The following is a 20,834-nucleotide window of genomic DNA, read 5'->3' as shown; positions in this document are numbered from 1 at the left end:
CAGTAAACAATGTGCAAAGTTACATTAGAAAAAAATGTATGAATTATAGGGGATACTTAAAAGTAACAGTTGTAGGCAGGTAATGTGATGCACAATGACTTTGAAATGATATTGGGATGTGTTGGAATAGTTTGAGGTATATTTTTGCTTGAAGTGTTAAGTTGGATAATGAACTTTTAAAATAGGCAGTTACAAGCATCTGAGGGGTGTACAGTATATACATACATACTTATGATACTTAAGAGTAACAGCTGTAGGAAGGTAATGTAAGATGACAAGGTGTTTTGGGATGATGGTTTGGGGTGTACTATGTTTGAAATATTAAATTGTTAATAAATGATAATTTAAGGTATATTTTTATTTTAACTATTAAACTAGGCAGTGAACTGTTAAAAGAGGCAGGTATGAGCATTTTAGTTTATGGGATACAGGGTATTTGGCAGTTATAAGCATTTTTAGTGGGGATTTTGCATTTTCGCTGAGTTTGCATTTCCGTAGTGGGTTCTGGAACCTGTTCCCATGAAAAAGTGTAGGACCATTGTAATATAAGAGAGTTCTATATACTAATTGATTGTTCTGTCTTATGGAGCCCTGGGAATACTATGATAGTGTAACTCCTTTGAGGACGAACAGCGGCTATAATGTCAAAAATAAAATTAACAGCGTTAGGAGGGTTTAGATGAACACTTTTGTGACTTTATAAAAGATGTGGCAGTGTTTTGTGGTAAACATAAAAAAATAATGGTTACAAGTACAGTACTTAAATGTTTTAAACATCAAGTAACCAAAGGTAGTTTACATACACAACATAGTTTTTTATACCTGTATTGATAATTAATATATTTATGACTGTTATGTTTAATATCGTAATGCTAACCCTATTAATATTTTGTAATTTGTCTAATTTAGGCCTACAGCTTACAAGGGATATGTGTAATGGTAAACTTGAAGGAGGTCAAATAGGGTCTTGTGAAATTACCTTTTACCCTGGTTCTGTTGATGGTGGTAACCATATGGCAGATACACAGACTGCAGGGTAAGTAGATTTTGAGATATACATTAACAGTTAACTTTCAGTATGTTGTAATATTCCTATTTGTGTGTACTGACAATAATTTTTTAAAATTTCCCTAGTCTTTGAAATATGAGTACTATGTACTATCAGTATCCTCCTTAAAATTTGAACATATATCAAGGGTACTCTGATAATTCTAATTTATCACTGTCAGATTGCATTCTGCACTGTTTGTTACAAAGAGGATATGGTGCTATGTATTCAAAATGTGTACAGTATGTACATATATATAAAATTACTCATGGGAGCAGTTTCAGACATGTACTCTTTTGTTGACATGCATACATATTACTTATAATAACGAAGTACATAATAAGCTTTGTTTATTATGTACTTTGTTATTATATGCTTTATGGGATTGTGAATAAATGCCCTTACAGACCTTAGCTTGATTTATACCTTTATCCTCATCCCTTTTTTAAGAACAAGACTGCAACATGTAAGAAATGAAATTAGTTAATGAAATTTTCTTCCTTGTGTGTATCAGGAATTTGTGGAGATAAATGTCTGTATTCCATTGATGATATATGCTTTTCTTAATACAGTACTAAGAATTTTGTTTTATCTTTGAAGTAGGCTTTGCCATTTTAAACTTTGGATTATGCATTTGGTAATCAGCTATATTCTGGCTTACTGTTAAGCTCTTCCACACTACTACTGTTACAACTTCTGGTAGCAGTTTATTCTATGTATCACATATCTTGTATGTGAAGAAGTTCCCACAGTGAGATGTGTTGTATCTCTTCAGATCTAGTTTCCATCCATTATTTCTTGTCTGGTTGTGAAAAGGTTATAGTCTACTCTTGTTTTACCTTCAAACATATTGATTGTCTATTTCAAACATATTGAATGTCTATTGTTTGTCCTTGCAATCATCGTGTTTCTAAGTCATACATGTTCAGGCTGTCTAGTGGTTTTTGGTAACCTATTTGCGTGATGGATGGAATTAAGTTTGTGGCTCTTTCTTGTGTGTGTGTGTGTGTGTGTGTGTGTGTGTGTGTGATTAGCCTTTGTTTTTAGTGGAAGCATTTGAGACCAGCAATCTAAGTCTGAATCTCATTAAAATTACACCAGCTAAGCTCTCTTATGTAATACTCATTCCTGTACATATTTCCATCCTTATCTTCACCATTCATCTAGTCAATGAACTATGTGCTTCTCTGAATACAATTTGAGTGCTCTGGGAACATAATGGAGTTGAGGTTTGTTGGCATGCCCCCTCATTTGTAGAATTAAGTAGTAATTAATGGGATTGAATGCAGTGGACCCCCACCTATTTGTGGTTCCTGATTCACACCTTTACCTATTAGCAGATTTTTCTGTGGAATGTAAATCCACATTATTTGTGGAAAATTCCCCCATTCATGGTAGTATTGTTTTAGAGAAGTATTCACTATACTCTGTTTTTTTCCATCTGTCCATCCGCCTGTGGTGTTTGCGTATGGTAACACTGCGTCCCGGGCTTTAGATAGTTACGCTATGTGTAAGTTTTAGGTAAATAAAAGGATTCTTGGTGTACATTTGCAACTGACAAGTGTTTTAATAATTTACTGTATGCGAATTACACCGTTAATATTCGAAATAGGATATTGTTATTGTTGTTGAATGTAAGCTAAATTTACATTCAGCTTACTATCTAAAGCTTGGGACGCAGTGTTACCACACGCAAACACCACAGGCTGGTGGACAGATGGAAAAAAATCGTGTATAGTTAGTACTACTGTATTTTCATATTTTTGTGACTAATTGTTTTTTTTTGTGATAAAACTATTAAAATACTGAGGCATGAATATATTTAGTTTTTTTTTTTTTTTTTTTTTTTGTGTATGATCAATCAAAATAGGCAGTTATAAGTATTTAGAGGGGTGTCAAGTATTCATGGAATTTAGCTATTTGCGAGGGGTTGGGTTTTGGTACGCACCCCTAGCAAATACCAGGGTTCGACTGTAAATTGAGAATTTGTTCCTAGTGTTGGGTCCATTCTGATGAATTGATGACCTTGAATGTACTGAGAGAACTGTATATTTTAGCACCAAGTGTTTTGTGTATACTGTTTGTATATAAGCCCACCCAATGATGGCTACATTGAAAGAGGTGTTTAGTATAACTTTGTGAAAGACATTGGACATTCCCAGGTGATTACTAGAAAAAAAAAGTACCACAAAGGTTGCTGGCATTTGCACACAGTTTTTTCAACTTCTAACAAAAAGAAATAAATGACCAAAAACAGTCATTCTCACTGCATATTGATCAAGGTTTTTAGTAGCTATCAAGAAACATACGGAAACATCATCATGGAGGCATGAAAATTTTGCGTTAATCTGACTCTACAAAAGAGATGTCCTGTAGACTTATTTTCTGAAAATATGTTTTTCACTCAGAAAAAAAGCAGGGTAATATGCCAACACACCCATTATGTTTCAGAAGTCCCAGCCACTTTAGAAGTTTATTTTATTAATATTTTATTTGACTGGTTTAAAAGGGCATCACTGTTTATGTGCTTGTTTCAATTTGCACTTAGTCTTCACTTTGGATATTTTTCCATAATTTATTTTTTCAAAATTTACATATTAAATTCTGGAAATTTATTCATAGCTTTAAGTTTGTCGAATATGATTAACAGAATTATTTTAAGTCGAATAGTTTTGTCAGTGAAAACGTGTGAAATAAAGTAAAAGACCTTGCATACAGTCCTGGAAGGTATCACAAGTCCTCAGAAAACCTTAATTTTCTCAAATGTAAGATTTACCCTTCAAATTGTATTATCTCCCATAATTTTGAAGCTGTCTAGGTGATTTTTGTATCATGTTAAATGTTTAAAATGTCTATAAACATTGAGAATAGATATTGCAATACACCACCTGAACACCTAAATTAGCCCTAATCCCAATTATCCCAAACAGCTCTCAATTACCCATCCCACAAGTCGGAATTTTGTTTTTAACAGCCAGCATTGCCAATGCTGCAGGTAAAAACTTCCTTTGAGTTACCATCACTGACGGTTGGCAATGCTGACGCAGGTGTGTGTCGTTACTCTTACCTTCCTCAATTGTTTTTTGTTCACGCCGCAGGAAGGTTGTTGACCTTCCGCAGTGTGAGTTTGATCCTTACCTGACTCTCTCTCGGATGGTTATTGACAGAGAACACAATATTTATGGGAATTGTTTCATTTGGATTTGGATTGGTATTGATACACAACAGATAGAATGGATAAGGCCTCTCTTCCACCCTCCACCTCAGCGCCGGCAGCTTCGACTCCGTCTTTGATCGCCCCGACGTCGCCAGATGCCACTGCACATCACTCCTGCTCTTGCTGCAAGAGACGTATGATTACTTTAAGACACGATAGCAGATGTGGTATGATGAATGCTAGAACTGCACAGATGAAGAGATGGAAGACTACATCCGACATCGTAAGTCGCTGGCCAGTAAAGGAAGCAAACGCAAAGTAGATGCCGCCTTACCACTAGGATCGCAAGCTCCTACAGAGCAACAGACAGAGTTAGCTAGTGCTGAGGTAGTAAAACAGATAGAAGATAGGACAGCAAATAGCATGGCATTAGGATGTCAAATCTTGATTCTCTTTCAGCTCCCTTGCCTGTTCCAGAACCAGCCCTAACGGGTGCTGAGGGTAATGAAGAACCACAAGCCTCCGAGTGGGCAAGTTCTGTCGGCCCCCTCGCTGCAGAGCAGGCAGTGAAGGAACCTCTCTCTCTCTCTCTCTCTCTCTCTCTCTCTCTCTCTCTCTCTCTCTCTCTCTCTCTCTCTCTCTCTCTCCCCCCCCACAACCCCCTGGTAGTTTTGATAATATTAATTTGGGAAATATTAGCCAGGATCGGGGACTAGGTGTGACTAAGACGATAGGGTCCGAGTTAGGTATTGAGGACAAGCTTGCGAGCGTGCAGAGTCGTTCTCCTGGACGGACATAGAGTTTGGGTTCGTTGGGATCCAGCCTTAAGGCAGACGTTTTGCCGTCATCTCTTCTGTTTAGGTCCGGTTCAAAGACACAAGTCAAGTTTACAGTTCCAAAAGTGCGGGATCCTGTTCCTCTAACTGCCAACTATCTTTCCTCTGTCTCAGAAGATCCTACTTCAGTTTCCCCTGTATCTGTCTTCCCTACTCCTTCTAGTAATGCGGATCAAGGAGCCCCCCTTTCGGGTGTTCTAAAAGGTTCACATAGTAGTCTGATTGACTTGGCGGAGAAAAACGCAGATCTTATGGGTCTCTCTAAAGGTTATAGGCTTTTGGTTAAAGGTTGCATTATCAATGGTATCGTAAACATTAGGGATTATGTGACACAAGAATGTCCAGAATTTTTGGAGGACATGCTACAAGACTTTCAAGGAGGGTCAGACTCAGTGTATTATTTGTCCCTTAAGAGAGAGTCTCATGCCGCCTCCGGATTGTCCGCAGTTCTTTCTTTCGCTCCCACACCCTCTGCTTCTCCACTGTTAGTTTCCTCTATGACTCCATCTTCTTCTCCTGTCTTTCCTGCGGCTCGCGCACCATCTTCCTTTCCTACATCTTCGATTCTAAGCCTTCCTTCGTCTCGAGTAAATTTACCAGTTCCAACTATCTTGTTGTCTATCTCCCTTACTCCCGCAGTGCAGTCAGCTTCGGTAAGAGGTCTCTCTGGTCGGGGTGGAACACAGACTTTTGTAACAGGAGTTCCTGGTTCTAACCCGAGGCTTATGCATGATGCCACTCTCCCGCAGCATAAGTTAGCTCAGAAGGCAGCGGGGATATCTCAGGCGCTACAGGTAACACCAAGTTCCGACCTACGCGCTTCTGCTCCGCCTAGTCAGGAAGCAGCACGATTGAGTGAGGTACAGCTGTCAGCTATGACGATCTCCGCTGCGGACCCTCCTGGAGTAGCCCCTATCCCTTTCATCCTTCCCTCCTCTTCCTCGATTCAGTCACAATCAGTTCCGCTCGCTCTTCCTTCAGCAAGACTTAACATAGTATGTTCGGTCTCTGACAGGATTTGTTCATTCCGAAATGGGGTTTTCACCTCAGGACTTTTTGGCCCCTCCACCGCTTCCAGGGGGTGCTATTGCTCCGAATGCGGTGCGAGGTACTATGTTTAATGTGGTAATGCAGCAGACAGGATTTAGTGGTAATCTGGCAGACTTTTCATTGTTGGATAGACTGCACTCTGTTCCTCCTCCTCCTCCTTCTTCGGGTCCAGACCGTTCAGCGGCTGTGGAAGAGGAGTTGATTCCGGAACTTCAAGATATTCCAGTTGACTTGGTTTGTCTCTGGCTAATAGTAACGATTATAGGCGTATGCTGGAGTATGTGACTGCTCTTTACCCGCAAGCGAGAGCTCCGGATGAACCACATGCATTGAACCAGTCATTATTTGAGGCATTCTATGCTACTAAACGGTTTGGTCTGGTTCGACCGCGTCAGACCAGCGATGCAAGAGGCAGACGATAGGTTAGCTGCAGCAGTAGCTGCCAATAGACAGGAGATTTCGCTTCTCTTACCGCATAAGGTGATCTATGCAGTCCGGGGTAACCTTTAGGCAGGGGTCAGGTTGCCGCTCAACGAATCGGTTGAGGCAATTCTGTGTAGGTCTCCGGCAGCGTCTAGACTTGTAGGAATCTCACTAAGAGAAGCGGGAGTGTTAGAGGATGTCTTGCGTAACCAGACAGAGGCCCTCTCAAACACTCATTGGATATTATCAAGCCTGATGGGGTTTCTGAAGAATGACGGCTACGTTCGTTGAGATCTGGGACTGTTCGACAGCTTGATAACGTCCGTCTTGATGGGTTTAGCGCATCAGGTGAATGTGCTAGCTTCCTCTACGACGTTTGCAGGTAAGAAGAGGCTGAACTTCTATCTGAGTCATCTTCCCCCTCATTATCTGGACGTACACAAGAGGGCTTTACTTAGAGCTCCCATAGCCTTAGCAAATTCTCTATATAAGGAGGAAGACGTATCTAATATGACAAACTTTGTGGCTTCCAATTCGGCAGTTATCACAACAGGCCATGATTAGGGTAGCAGCACAAGGCTCCCAGTCACCTAGAGGAGCACGTAAGGCTTGCCCTTCAAAAAGAATGTCGTCTAAGTCTCCCCCTAGATCACCTAAGAGGGTGCGCTTTGCGAACATGGCGGGGTCAGGCTCTTCCTCACCTTCGCTAAGCCTTTGTTGGCACGGGATTGTACCAAATAGGAGGCATGTCCCTCGTCTGCACAAGTAGGAAGCTGTCTATCCCCTTTCTGCCAGGTATGGAAGGAGGGGGGAGCAGAGGATTGGGTGGTGGAAGTTCTGAGGGTGGGGTATCGGGTCCCCTTTCATTCCCTTCCTCTTCTATCACCCTCTCCCGTCTACCTTCCGAGTTATTCCCAAAATTCCATGAGGGGAATAGCTCTAGCAAAGGAGATTCAGGAACTCTCAGAGAAGGGGGCACTAGAAACAGCCCCTCTCTCTCCGGGGTTTTACAGCAGGATCTTTGTTGCATCGAAAGTTGGGGGCGAGTGGAGGCCGATAGTAGATCTTTCGAACCTCAACAGTTGGGTAGTAACTGCGGGTTTTCACATTGAGACCAAGCAGTCGGTACTGCGGTCAGTCGGAGGGGGGAATTGGAAGGTGTCTGTAGACCTAAAGGACACTTATCTCCAGATTCCGATTCATCCGAACTCTTGGAGATACCTCAGGTTCGTGTTTTCCGTCAGCACCTTCCAGTTCAAAGTTCTCCCTTTCGGACTGACTACAGCGCCACAAGTATTTATGAGGATCATGTCTCCGGTGTTGGCAATTATGCATCGTCGGGGTTACAGAATGTTAAGATACCTAGACGACTGGCTGATTCTCGCCTCCTCCCTGGAGGAGATTTTAAGGGCGAGGAACTTTCTTCTGAGCTTATGTGAGACATTAGGAATTCGGCTGAACTTTGCAAAGAGTTGCCTAGTTCCAACCCAAGCTATGACTTATTTGTGGTGAGGATTCTCTCTCTCCCTCTGAAGGCTTTTCCATCACCGGAGAGAATACAGTCGATGCTACAACAAGTGGAGCTGTTTATGTCCCAAGAGGGAGCAAACAGCTTCATTCTGGAGAAGTCTCTTAGGGAGGAAATCTTCTCTATCCCTTCTGATACCAGGGTCTCGTCTCCGAATGCTTTCGCTACAGCGACGTCTCGGGAATCGCTGATACCTGTGGCTTTGCCACCAGTGTGCCTCATTTGACCTCAGTTGCCCTCATGGCTTTGGCTGCCCTAACCTTTTGTATTGAATCGGCTCCTCTGACCTCCAGTTGCCATTCCAATGATCTAGTACTGTTATACCTTTGCCAGGTAAGTCATTGGCATTGTACTCGAGTTGAGCAACGATCCCTTCAAATGGGGCTCTCTTCTCCCTCAGTGTTATGTCTGACATTTATAAGAATGTGGAGAGGTCTACTGTCACAGGAAACAGTCAAGTTCTTTCAAGGTGTCATCAAAGACCCTGATGAAAAGATCTGATTGGGTGACTGCCTTGCAAGACAGGTTTTCATTTCTCAGTAGGTCCGCAACATTTAAAATGATCTTTTTGTGGCCTGTGCCAAACCTTTAACAATTGCTCTTCTTTCTGATGATGGCCCTTCCTCCTCCAAGATATATATTGTAATGCTATAGTAATGGTTTGTCTATACAGTGGGCCCCCGTATTCCCGTTCTCTGGATTTGCGGACTCACGCATTCACTGATTTCTCCATGGACCATATCCACCCATTATTCACGGGAAATTCACGTATTAGTGGTAATTTTCTATGAGAAATATCCACAAATTCCTGATTTTTTTTTTCCAATTTCTTCATGAAATGCGCTTTTTGTGATAAAACTTAAAAAAACCAGGTATACAAATTTTTAGTGGGTTTTTCATGAGTTTTAACTAACAAAGTAGGCCGTTTTAAGCGTTTTGTATAGGGGTTCCAACTATTCACAGGTTCTAGCTATTCGCGGGCAGGGGGTCTGGTGCCCATCCCCTGCGAATATCTAGGGACCACTGTATTTCTTTACTTTTTATTAGCTAAACCTTATAAAGTGTTTTGGAGAACCCAGTGAATTATTTGGTATACATTTTTTTTATTGTGGTGAATTATTTTTACTTTTGGGTTTCAAATTTTCCAAGTTCATATCTACTTTCCAGGAGTGTAAGTTTGTTGATTCAAGCAGCATTACCTTGTGCAGCTTTTGCCAGCTCTCCAACTCGTTTGATCCTGCGTGGAGGCACGAATGCTGATATGGCACCCCAGGTTGACTACACTATACATGTAAGCTTTATCATTCCTTTAATTGCTGTTTTGAATAACTAATTCCTTTATTTCTCAAACTATTAGTTTTAGGAATCAGCTCCTTCCACAAGTCCACATTTATTTTGCTATAATATTTGCATGGTGAGTGATAAACCATATTAATTTTTTTTGGTGGCGTGATATTTAAAGCTTTCTATGCACCAGGAATTAGTATTGGTCATGGTTGGAATTTCTCATTTAATTTTTTCAGTTGGAAAGGAGCATGTATGATTATAGTTTATTTTGAAATTCTTTCCGACAGAATTAAAGTGGTCATAAATAGGTTTTACTTGTGCATAGTAACGAGTGACGTGGTATGATTTTAGATTTATTAAAGTGAAGGCTATTTTCATGTACAGTAACTCTTAACTAACTAACTTTAGTAAGCAGACCTTTATAGTATATGATAATGCAAATGCTGGGTATGTAACCAGGTTACTGATTTTTCAATTCTATACTCAATTTATTTTAGAGTATGGGATAACAGTTTTACTAGTTATCACAAAATTAGTTCATTTTGGTAGGCCATCTTAGTTGAAGTATTGCATATGATAGCACGTATGCAATACTTCACAGAATGGAAAGTTAAAAGAAAATTTTATACTTATTTTTAGGCATTTAATGTTATTGCATATAAGATAAATCTTGGACAAAGCATGCTACAGTACTAGGATAGCTAGAAAAATATACTATACAAAAGCTTTCATTGTTAGTGAAATATATAGCTACATTGCCAGAAAAAATTGGACAAATCATGCTACTAGGACAGCTGGAAAAACTTTTTATATAAAAATTGTACTGTAATATACAAAAGAAAACATAAACAGCTTAAGTATAGCAGAAAATTTTTTAAACCCTTTGCCTCTACCTCACCTTGAATGGCTAACTCTGAAATTGACAGCAGATTAATAAGTTTTTAAGTAGTACTTAAGTTTGCAAATGAAGTTAAGATAAAAAAAAACAAGATTGGAGATTAAATATAAGAAATATAAGCAGTTATTTAAACTGAATGTACAGCAATACCTCAATCTTAACACGATTCGAGTTGCTCGAATTCACAATAGCATGAACTTTTCATTCGACCCTAACTCATTATCATACGCGAGTATTTCATAGACACGCGAACGCAAAAATATTCAGTTTATAGGTGCCTTTTTCAAACTATATTGTATACAATTTGTTGGTTTATTGCCTATCATGTCTTAAATTTGAGTCTATTACCTTTAAATTAAGGATTACAATTTATATGTATATATTATTATTTCGTATATTGATTTTTTTTTTTTGTACTATGTTTTTTATTGACACCCTTTGGTAGTTATCTTTTAATTGCTAATAGTTTTATATGTCAGTAGCTTGGTGTTTTCTCTGGTACAATTTCACGGAGCGACACGGCTGAGCCCAGAAAAGGGATTTTGACGTAGGAAAAATCTATTTCTGGGCAAGGAAGCCATGTCGCCCAGTGAAATCCCACCCTTACGTTTCAACTGTTCCCCCCTTTTTTAACTGTGCCACCAAGCTAATATGCTATCTTCAGGTATGACGCTACATCCGCTACATACGCGGTCGTAGGTAGCAAGCCGTAGAACGGCTCCCCTTTTCTTGGGGGTTTTGATGTAGGAGAGGCTAATTGGAGTGGGTGCCGTGGTAGTGAGTTTCACTCGCCCCAGATCTATACCGACTCCTTTTTAATGAAGGTGAGCGAGCTGGAATATTCTGGCAGGTCCAATTTAGCAGTTCTCTGGTATTTTAGCAATACTATCTTACCTTCAAAATAGTGCTTAAGGAACCTATTTCACGGAGCGACACGGCTTCCTCGCCCAGAAATAGATTTTTCCTACATCAAAATCCCTTTTTCGAATCCTAGAGAAACCCTGCAAAGGCATTTGTTCAAAATTTTTTTATGTACTGTATAAGTTTTCAAGCTTTTATGTGTAAATAGAATAACATTAAATAATAAAAATAATTTCTCTCTCTCTCTCTCTCTCTCTCTCTCTCTCTCTCTCTCTCTCTCTCTCTCTCTCTCTCTCTCTCTCTCTGTTAATGAGAGAGAGAATTTTTATGGCACATGTAGTATGTACTATGTTTTTTTAATATTTTCAAATAATAATAATATAATTGTAACTGTAATTACAAAATTCATGATAGTATTTTAAAGAAAAAACCTTTCCATTTCACTTTTAAGTAAGAACAACTATTTTCTGTCTCTCTCTCTTTTACTGAGATGAGAGAATTTTTATGGTACATCTACTATATGTATCTACTACAGGTGGTCACTGGTTATCGGCAAAGGTTCTGTTCCTAGCAGGGTGCCATAAAGCTGCTTCGCTTCATGGCACTTCAGTTTTGTGGCGGTTTTCAAAAATATTAATTAAAAAATAGGGTTTCTTATAGCGCCACATTAGGTTATCAGTGCCTTGAGCCACCCATCCGCTATGGCATGCCATAGCAATTATCGGGGGCGCCATAAAACAAAAATCGCCATTAAATGAAGCATGAAAGTCTAAGGGTGTAAAACATACTTATGGCGCCGATAAGTAGTTATCGGCACCATAAGAGCACCATAAGTGTCTCAGCGCCATAAGTATGTTTTACTCCCTTAGACTTTAAGGTTTCACTTAATGGCGATTTTCACTTTATGGCGGCCCCGATAACTGCTATGGCGTGCCATAGCAGGCTTATGGCGTGCCATAGCAGGCTTATGGCGTGCCATAGCGGATGGGTGGCTTATGGCGCCGATAACCAAATTTGGTATGGGAGCGTTTCCGCCACGATACCGGTACGGTCCCACAGCTTGGTGGCTTGATTTTGCACTCGTACATGGGAGCCCGGGTTGATGACGGGAAGCGTTCTGGAGGGTCCGTTCTTGGTGAGGGCAGCACCATTGTCAGCCATCTGACGTTCTCTATGCCGGAGGGTTGCCCCCCAGTGTTTGTCTACCGTGAGGTGCCAGCAGGCTGTAGGTACGCCGTCTCGGAGCTGCCTGCCTGCCTGCTGCCATCTGGGCGGGTGACTTATTCATTCCGTGGAGGGGTGTGTTGAGGTACTGCAGCATAGCCAAAGAGGACTTGTCCGTGTCGAGGTTGCCGCCGCTGCCCGTATTGGCCATTATTATCCGCTTCCCAACCTTGACCGCGGCCTCTGCCCTGCCGTTGGACTGCGGGTACTGGGCAGATGATAGTCGCACGGACACGCCCCAAAACTTGAAAAATTCCCCCATTTCCTCGCTTGCCAGATTAGTGCCCCCGTCCGTGGAGATTTGCTCCGGGCCCCCCCACCTGGCGAAGTAGCGATGTAGCTGGGTCTTGATGTGAGAGGAAGAGGTGCCGTGGGGGAAGTGGGCCAGCTCCAGCCAACCTGTGAGCCTATCTACGTAGGCAATGTACATGTGTCCGTCGTGCTGGAACATATCTGCTACCATCATCTGGAAGGTGTACTCGGGGGGCCGGCGTGATGATGAATTCCTCCGCGCCCTGGGATGGTGCGTGAACGTCACATTCTTCGCACAAGGAGCGGCGATACTGCAGGTCCCCCTTGAGTCCAGGCCAGTATACTGTCTGGCGCGCTCGTCGTTGCATGGAGTCCAGGCCTTGGTGCCCCGCGTGTAGGTTGGCAGCCACCTGCTGACGAAGGGGCTCCGGTATAACTAGGTGGACGTTGCCCTGTTCAAATGTGTATGTCACTAAGTCTTGGACGACTGCCAGCCTCTCCCTGACACCGTAGAAGGGCCGAAGGCATGCAACTTCCTGGGACTTCCTGTCGGCCCAGTCCCCGGCCAGGACCCTGGCCATGAGCAGCTGATAATCGGGGTCGCTGATGGCGGCATGTCTGACACTCGCCTTGTCCACGACACAGCTGTCGTGCTCTACTGCTGCCAAGACAGCGGCCGCCATGGCGTCGGTGAGGTCCTCGTCGAGGTCCACGTCATGGGTGCTGGGATCGGCTTTCAAGGCGGGGTATCGTGATAGAAAGTCTGCCGCACTGTTACACTTCCCCGGCAGATACTTGACCCTGAAGCGGTACTGCAGGGTTCTCTCCTTCAGCCTGAAGAGACGGGGGTTGGAGATTTCCGTAAGGGCCCGATCCCCCAGAAACTTGGTTAATGGGCGGTGGTCTGTCACGACGGTGATGTTGGGGCACCCCAGCAGGAACAGCCTCGCCTTCTGGAGACACCAGGCTACCGCGAGGGCTTCCCCCTCCACGGTGGCGTAGCCAGCTTCAGCGGCGGTGAGATGGCGGCTGCCGCATAGCGCCAGGCGCCACCCGCTCGTGCAGCAGAAGGGTGTGTCGGCGGAGCTGCACACGCAACACTGCTGGAGGATAACAAACCCTATGCCCTCTTTGCTCCAGTCAGTGATCACTGCTGTGGGGCGGCTCCTGTCGTAGTAGGCCAACTCGTCCTTTGCTAATTGGCAGATTGTTTCCTGAGCATGATGGAATTTGGTGCGGAGTGCCTCGTCCCAGTACACTAACTTCCCCCATTAGCTTCTTGAGGAGCTCCCTGAATGTGTTCATGATGGGGGCTGTTGCGAGGAAGGGTGCCAGCTGGTTGACGAATCCGTACCACGCCCTTATGTCGGTGATAGAGGGCTGACACGGCATCGGGAAGTTCTTGATGGCCGCCAAACATTCCTCTGTTGGCTTGTAGGCCTCCCAGCCCAAGTTGAAGCCCACAAAGTCCACTTCTCTTCTTGCGAACTGGAATTTCTCCGGCTTCAGGGTGACGCCCTAAGCTGCGCAGGTTTCGAGGAAGTCGTAGGCGTGCCAGAAAGCCCCTTCGATGCTGTCGTCGTAGAGCAGGGTGTCGTCCACGCACTTGTATTTCCTCTGGATGTCCTGGATGGCGTCGTCGAATCGTCGAGTATACGCATCGCCGGCGGAGCAGTGTCCCATGGGGGTACGTCGGTAACGAAATCTCCCCCAGGGGGTGATGAATGTGGTCAGGTCGCGACTTTCCTCGTCTAACTCCACCTGGTGGTATCCCCAGTATGCGTCCGCCACGGTCTTGAATGTGTGCTTGGGTACCCCGGACACCATGTCGAATGGGGCTGGGGTATGGTGTGTCTCCCGCAGGCAGGATGCGTTGCGGCGCTGGTAGTCGACTGTACGGCGTGGCTGTCCTGACTTCTTGGCGACGACCACCATACGGGCACACCACTCGGTCGGTTGCCCAGCAGGTACTGGTTCTATGACGCCAGGGGCGACGTCCTCTTCGAGCTGGGCCTTCACTTCCTCTTCCCAGTGTTTTGGCACCGATGCTGGGGTGTGGCATGCGTAGGGCGTGGCTCCTGGGAGCAGGTGGATGTGGTGCAGTTCCCCCTGTATCACTGGCAGTGGCTTTCTGGCTGTGTTAAACGTCGTCGTGGCGAAATGTTGCAGGAGCCAGGCTTCCAGTCTGGCCGCATGCTCCTCCTGGGGCGGCAGGGCCACCTCGGCAGGTCGGGGTGGTACCTGGGCAGCCCGTCGGGCCACGCCATCGAACAAGCTCACGTGTGCCACTGCGAGGGAGGGGTGGGGGAACTCCTTGGGTACCAGCTTCAAGTCCCTGCAGACGTCCAGTGACAGGAAGAGGTGTTTTGCCGACTGCACGAAGTACACGTCCTGCTCCGTGGTGCGGCCTTGCAAGGTGACGTGGCACACGGCGGATCCAAGGCACTTCAGGGGGAGGTTTGCTACATCCTGCAAGCCGGCACGGGGTGTAAGGGCTGCTGGGCGGACTTGGAGGCGCGACAGTAGGGAGGGGCCCGCCACATACCTGTGCCCCGGTGTCCGCCACGGCGACGACAGGCGCTTGTACTCCTGTGGCGATGTGGACGACTGTTACCTCCACTACTGGGTGGTGAGTGAGGTTGGCGCCCGCAACAAGCACAGCACCAGACACAGCACTAGACACATCTGTCGGGGATTCTGCCGTTTTTGCATGGGATTTCCTGCAGCATTTTTGATAGTGGCCCTGCTTGCGGCATCCGTTGCATACGGTGGACTTGGCGGGGCATGAGGCTCTGCCGGGGGCGTGGCGGCCGCCGCAGTTCCCACAGGGAGGGGGTGGGTGGCCCCTACCTGTACCAGCGACAGTTGCATTCGGATGATCTGCCTCGGGTATCTCGCTGCCAGCCGCGAGAGCAGTTTCCCGCCAATTGCATTGGCGCGCAGCGGCGTCAACACGGGCCGCCTCGTAGGCACAGCTCCTAGCCCTAAGGGCGCTAACACTATTAATGTCATTGCTACATTGGTACACATGACGACGCATAGCCTCATCACTTAGGCCCACCGTTAACTTAGGTAATAACATATATTCGGCTAGGTTACACTGTCACTGAGGGCACTGGAAATTGCAATCGGTGGCCTTTTGGGAACACTTTAAAACGTAATCACTAACGCTTTCGCCTGGGCCTTGTATCGCATTGAAAAACTCCGACCATAACACAGCACGGTTTGTAGAGCGTAATACAATATCGCGAATGAAATCCATAGCTTCCGTAGCGGTGAGGTTACTCCATTCCTGAGAGGTGAATCTGGCGTCCAGCGCTCGTTGCAGAGGGGGCGTGCAGTATAGCCTGATGTGGTGGACGACCTCGTGCGGCGGTAGTCTGCACAGTTCGATCCAACATTCCATCGACCTTCTCCAGGATCTGAACGCGGCGGGCTTCAGCTCGATTTCACACTTCTCCGGGGCTGCAGACGAAGGGACACGAGGTGCAGGGGTAGCGTGTGTCGTAATCCGGTCACGGAGGGAGTTGATCATTTGTTGCTGTGCCGCCATGGCCTGCCTGGCTTCTTGCAGGGCAGGAACGAGCCCACGGGGGACGACAGGGCGTGCGGCCCTTGGGGTGGACTGGGCTGAGCGACGCTGGAAGGGCATGGTGAGGGTCAAGTTGGTCCTTAAGAATCACTGCGCCATATTGGATGTCAAGGTGGGGCAAGAGATACACGGTGGTAGAGGCGTGTGGTTTATTAGGTCCTCAATTACATACTGACGCCAGTTGCCGTCTCCAACCGGCACGCTTACTTGGCGCCTGCTCGCCATGGGAAAACATATCTTAACACTAGCAGGTACTCCATCAGAGAGCCATGAAGTTTAAAGGGTTGGCAACTGCTTATCTAGCATAGGAGTATACTTACACTTATTCAACATGAATTTTAATGGCATACAATTGCATTCTTCCCATCTGCTTGCAGGACCAGTCACGAATTCTGTCTCGTCTCTTTCCTGTCAATTTGGTTGGGGAGGGCTGTGAGTCACATGGCTCACTCCCTTCCCTTTATCCTTATAGATAGATATGATTTTTTTCACCCTCACAGGATAGAAGATATCTTCTTTCATGAGGGATAGAGCATGTTATTATTTTTTTTACAAGCTCTTCAGTTGTCAGCCCTGCTTCATGCCTGGAAGTCTGGCAGCGGCGGGTTCCGCTTAGAACTTGGGGGCCTGTCTGCTTTGCTTCCCTCTGCCGACGGAAATGCCACTTCACCAATTTGATATGCTCATTGGTGCTGTGGAGAGAGAGAGTTTGGAACCTAGTCAGTACTGTCGGCGGTGTGTTCCTTGCTGTCATTGGCACTCTTTCTTGCTCGCCGACAAACTGCATTGTCATGCGGGGATACCGACCTTACAGATGGCTTTTCTGATGTGTTGATATCTTCTCCCTCTGATGTTTCATCGTCCAATGATGTTCGACTTGGTACTGCCTTTTGTCTTATGAAGTAAAATTGTAGTACAGTTTTGTTTTAGTGCTTTTCTGCACTTACACGCATTGTTTTCTCTCTCTCTCTTAGAGTAGTCTGCTGTGTGACATCACGAATGGGCCTGTGATGTATGGCTGCTTTTGACTACATAGTGTGGATCGACACTGCATCCAATAGAGGGGCACTATTTCTTCCACTTTCTTTGGCGTTGGATTTCCTTGGTAAATTCTTCGCTATTCTTCATGTGTATGTGTCCTGGGGAGGCCCTCTGGTTGCTGTAGGAAATGAAAGAAGACCTTTTTGCTTTCTTCGCTGTCAGTGAGGCCTTCGACTCGGGCTACCAGTCCGAAAACTGTGACGTCACTCCCAGTACATCTCCGCCTGTGACGTTTGCTTTGGTTACGTCTCTCCCACCGCCTGTTGCCGTGATGTCACTCCCAGCCTCATCCATGGTGTCGTCGCAGTTAGTTGTCAACCCATCAGAGGTGTTCTGTCAAGGGTTGGGTGATTGGCTGGACTTTGTGTTTAGTAGGTGTTCCAGGGTTTCATGCAGGAGACATCGTAGGACTCCTTCACCTCCTCCCCCTCCCCTTCCCCTCCCTCCCCCCTCCCCCTCCCCCTCATTCTTGAGTCAGACGTTGGAGAATTCAGGACTTTGTGGCTTCTTCTGAAAGTGAGAGAGGTGTTTCACCACCATCTTCCCAGCACAGACGTGACTGTCCCCTTCAAGTACGTGGACATGTTCCAGTCCATGTTGATCTTCCCTCGCATCAGAGTTCTCAGGCTGGTTCTTTCTCCTCAGCCTGTTTGAGTTCATCGCATGATGAAGTGGCTCCAGTTTAGGGGTTGAAGGTGAGCACAGACAAGTACGTGTTTCGTCACTTGTCCGTGTACATGATTGAGGTCCTACTCGTCTTCCAGAGTCGGGTTGAGTGACTTCTAGACAAAGAGTGATCTTCTCCCTGACGTTCTCACTTGGATTGTTCTACATATCATGGCCATGTACATGACTCATCGCACGTCTGTGTACATGATGGAGGTCTTACTTTTGCTGTTTGTTTTCCAGGGTCAGGGGTTGAGAGACTTCTAGGCAAAGAGTGATCTCCCTTATGTTCTCACTTGGATCATTCTACATATCACAACCATGTACATGATTCAGTGCATGTTGTGTACATGATCAAGGTCCTACTTTCTTTGTGCTCCTTCCAGATTAAAAGGGTCAAAAGACTTAGAGGCAAGGGTGGTCTTCTCCCTGATGTTCACTTGTAGATCGTTCTACTTCACACAACTGTTTACGTGTGCCATCACTGTTCCATGTACGTAGTTCATCGCACAACCATGTACTTGATTCATCGCACATCCGTGCACGTGATTCATTGCACATGCAGGTGTGTGGTTCATCTCATGTCCATGTGCATGATTCATCCCACATCCCTATGCATGATTTATCCCATGTTCATGTATGTGGTTCATCACACGTCCACATGTGGTTTGTCGCACGGCTGCGTTCCAGTTTCTTCCTTTTCAAGGTGAATTCAGGGTATTATTCCATTATTCAAGCGCATAGTTCTTCTGGTGGAAGAGATGATGACCTACCCAACAGTAATTTGGAACGTCTGTGCAATGCCTTTTGTCTGCAGCAAGGACTTACAGACTTCCTCCAGAGCAAGTCAGTGGATTCATTCAATCAAGCCATCCGGCCTTCATTGGGATTCACACCTACTCTCTGGTTAGGTACTTAGAGTCTAGACCAAGAAGGCTTCAAGGTGAAGGAAGGTGAGGAACAGAGTCTAGACCAAGAAGGCTTCAAGGTGAAGGAAGGTGAGGAACTGCAGGCCTTTCTGACTTAGCCTAGCCTAAGTGATCGAGTTCTTAGACTAGCAAGTGGTTGAATTCTTAGCCTGGCCTAGCTTAGCTAGTCAGACATGCCTTAACCATCATAGCCTAGCCTAAGTGGTTGGGTTCTTAGCCTAGCCTAACTACAGGCAGTCCCCAGGTTATGACGGGGGTTCCGTTCTTGAGAAGTGTCGTAACCCGAAAATCGTCATAAGCCGGAACATCGTCAAAAATCCTAAGAAAACCTTATTTTTAATGCTTTGGATGCATTCAAAACTGTAAACTGCATTCTTACTGCATTTTTCATTTTAAAAAAAAACTTCAAATATTGATTATTTTGCATTTTTGGTTTCATATTTCTTCTGCCAGATCAGCATTGTAGGCGTCGTAACCCTGGAACATGCGCCGTAAACCTGGACTGCTTATAGTTCAAAACTACATTAGCCTAGCAAGTGCTTGAATTCTTAGATTGGCCTACCCTAGCTAGTCAAACCTGCTTTATTTTCTATCTTAGCCTAGCCTAAGTGGTTTAGTTCTTGGCCTACCCTAGCTAGTTTGAACCTGCCTTAACCATCTTCCTAGCCTAAATAGTTTAGTTCTTAGCCTAGCTTAGCGTAGTCTAATTAGTTCAAACCTTCCTTTCCATCTTAGCGTAAGTGGTTGAATTCTTGCTTAGCAAGGCGAAGTGGATAAGTTCTTAGGCTAGCCTCGCATAGCTTATAGTGGGTGAGCTAGTTCAAACCTTCCCTTACTGACGTAGCCTAGCCAAGGTGGTTGGGTCCTAAGCCTAGCCTAGATTGTTCAAACATATCTCTCCATCTTATCGTAGCCTTAGTGTTGGCGTTCTTAGCCTAGCCCAGTTGGATTGAACTTAGGGTTTATTTTTTTGTGGGGGGGGCGGTGAAGTAACAGGATGCCGTATAGTACTGTTGCCTAGTTCTTCTGGTCACAGCATACTTGTCACATTCTTCAGTTTTCTGGGCACCAGCTTGAAGAGCCCCAATATATTGGGTTAGATTTCAGTATTAAACTGGTCCAAGAGTCCCCTAAGATTTTTGGTATGATCCTAAATGGTTGTTTTGGTAAAATATGGTCTAAAAAAAAAAAGGACTTATTTTAAAACAAGGAGAGTGTTATTGTACAAGTGAAATCCTTCTGTAAAAAATACTTCTTTATTAAACAATTGAAACAAAACCCAATAAGGTTCAATAAGTAACAAAAAAGAACACTGGTGCACAATATTGAAATAACCATTACTTGAGCAAGAACGCTCATCTAGAACATTTAAAATTAAATGACTCAGGTTTATGACATCAAGTTAAATGATTCAGGTTTAGGACTTCAAGTTAAATGACTCACGTTTAGGACATCAAGTTAAATGACTCTAAGTTTATAACATATCAAGTTAAACACAAAATATTCGGTGTCCAAGCTTCAAAGTTCCAGCTCTTGAATAGGAAGCTCACCTGAATGGTAAGCTTCTACACCTGTGGGGAAGAACCAATTGACAGTTAGCAGTGGAATGAAATACTGAGACACTGACACACCTCCCGTGCAACAAAACCAAATTTTTTAAACAAAATAAAAATTCAGATAACCTTTGAGTCTCACTTTCAACTCACTAAAGCGGGGCAGCAGGAACATACTCTTCAAATTCTCAGATGTTTTTGTTCTTAATTCTGCAATAAGATTTTCCCATTCTTAGAAAGTTTGGAATTGGGTCGGGTTCGAGTCTTAGCTTAACCTTCCTTTTCATCTGAGCAACCAGATCAGTAATGTACTTCCTATCCTGGTGTTATCTCTGAAGTAGTATTTAGGTCTGTGATACGTTACTCAGGAACGCTGTCATGATGGTTCCTTTGTCAGAGGGTGAGGGGGGGGGGGGGGGGGGGGGGCGCGGTTGTCCTATCGTTATAGGATGACTCCTCTGATGAGTAGCATACTGATTGTATGTCACC

The 20,834-nt window shown here is 44.7% G+C and overlaps 1 protein-coding gene across 1 annotated transcript in view; it reads left to right on the top strand.

The window, feature by feature from the left end:
* Nucleotides 1-845: 845 nt before the first annotated feature.
* The window catches only part of LOC135223967 (RNA 3'-terminal phosphate cyclase-like), a 55,884-nt gene continuing 35,895 nt past the window's right edge, over nucleotides 846-20,834 (top strand). Inside the window, exons 1-2 of the mRNA XM_064262889.1 lie at nucleotides 846-1,036; nucleotides 9,210-9,333. Of these exons, the coding sequence (XP_064118959.1) occupies nucleotides 846-1,036; nucleotides 9,210-9,333 (315 nt within the window). The remainder of the gene's footprint in view (nucleotides 1,037-9,209; nucleotides 9,334-20,834) is intronic.

Source organism: Macrobrachium nipponense, chromosome 10 (assembly GCF_015104395.2).
Source record: "Macrobrachium nipponense isolate FS-2020 chromosome 10, ASM1510439v2, whole genome shotgun sequence".
Taxonomy (NCBI): Eukaryota; Metazoa; Arthropoda; class Malacostraca; order Decapoda; family Palaemonidae; genus Macrobrachium; species Macrobrachium nipponense.
This window is presented reverse-complemented; position numbering and strand designations above follow the sequence as displayed.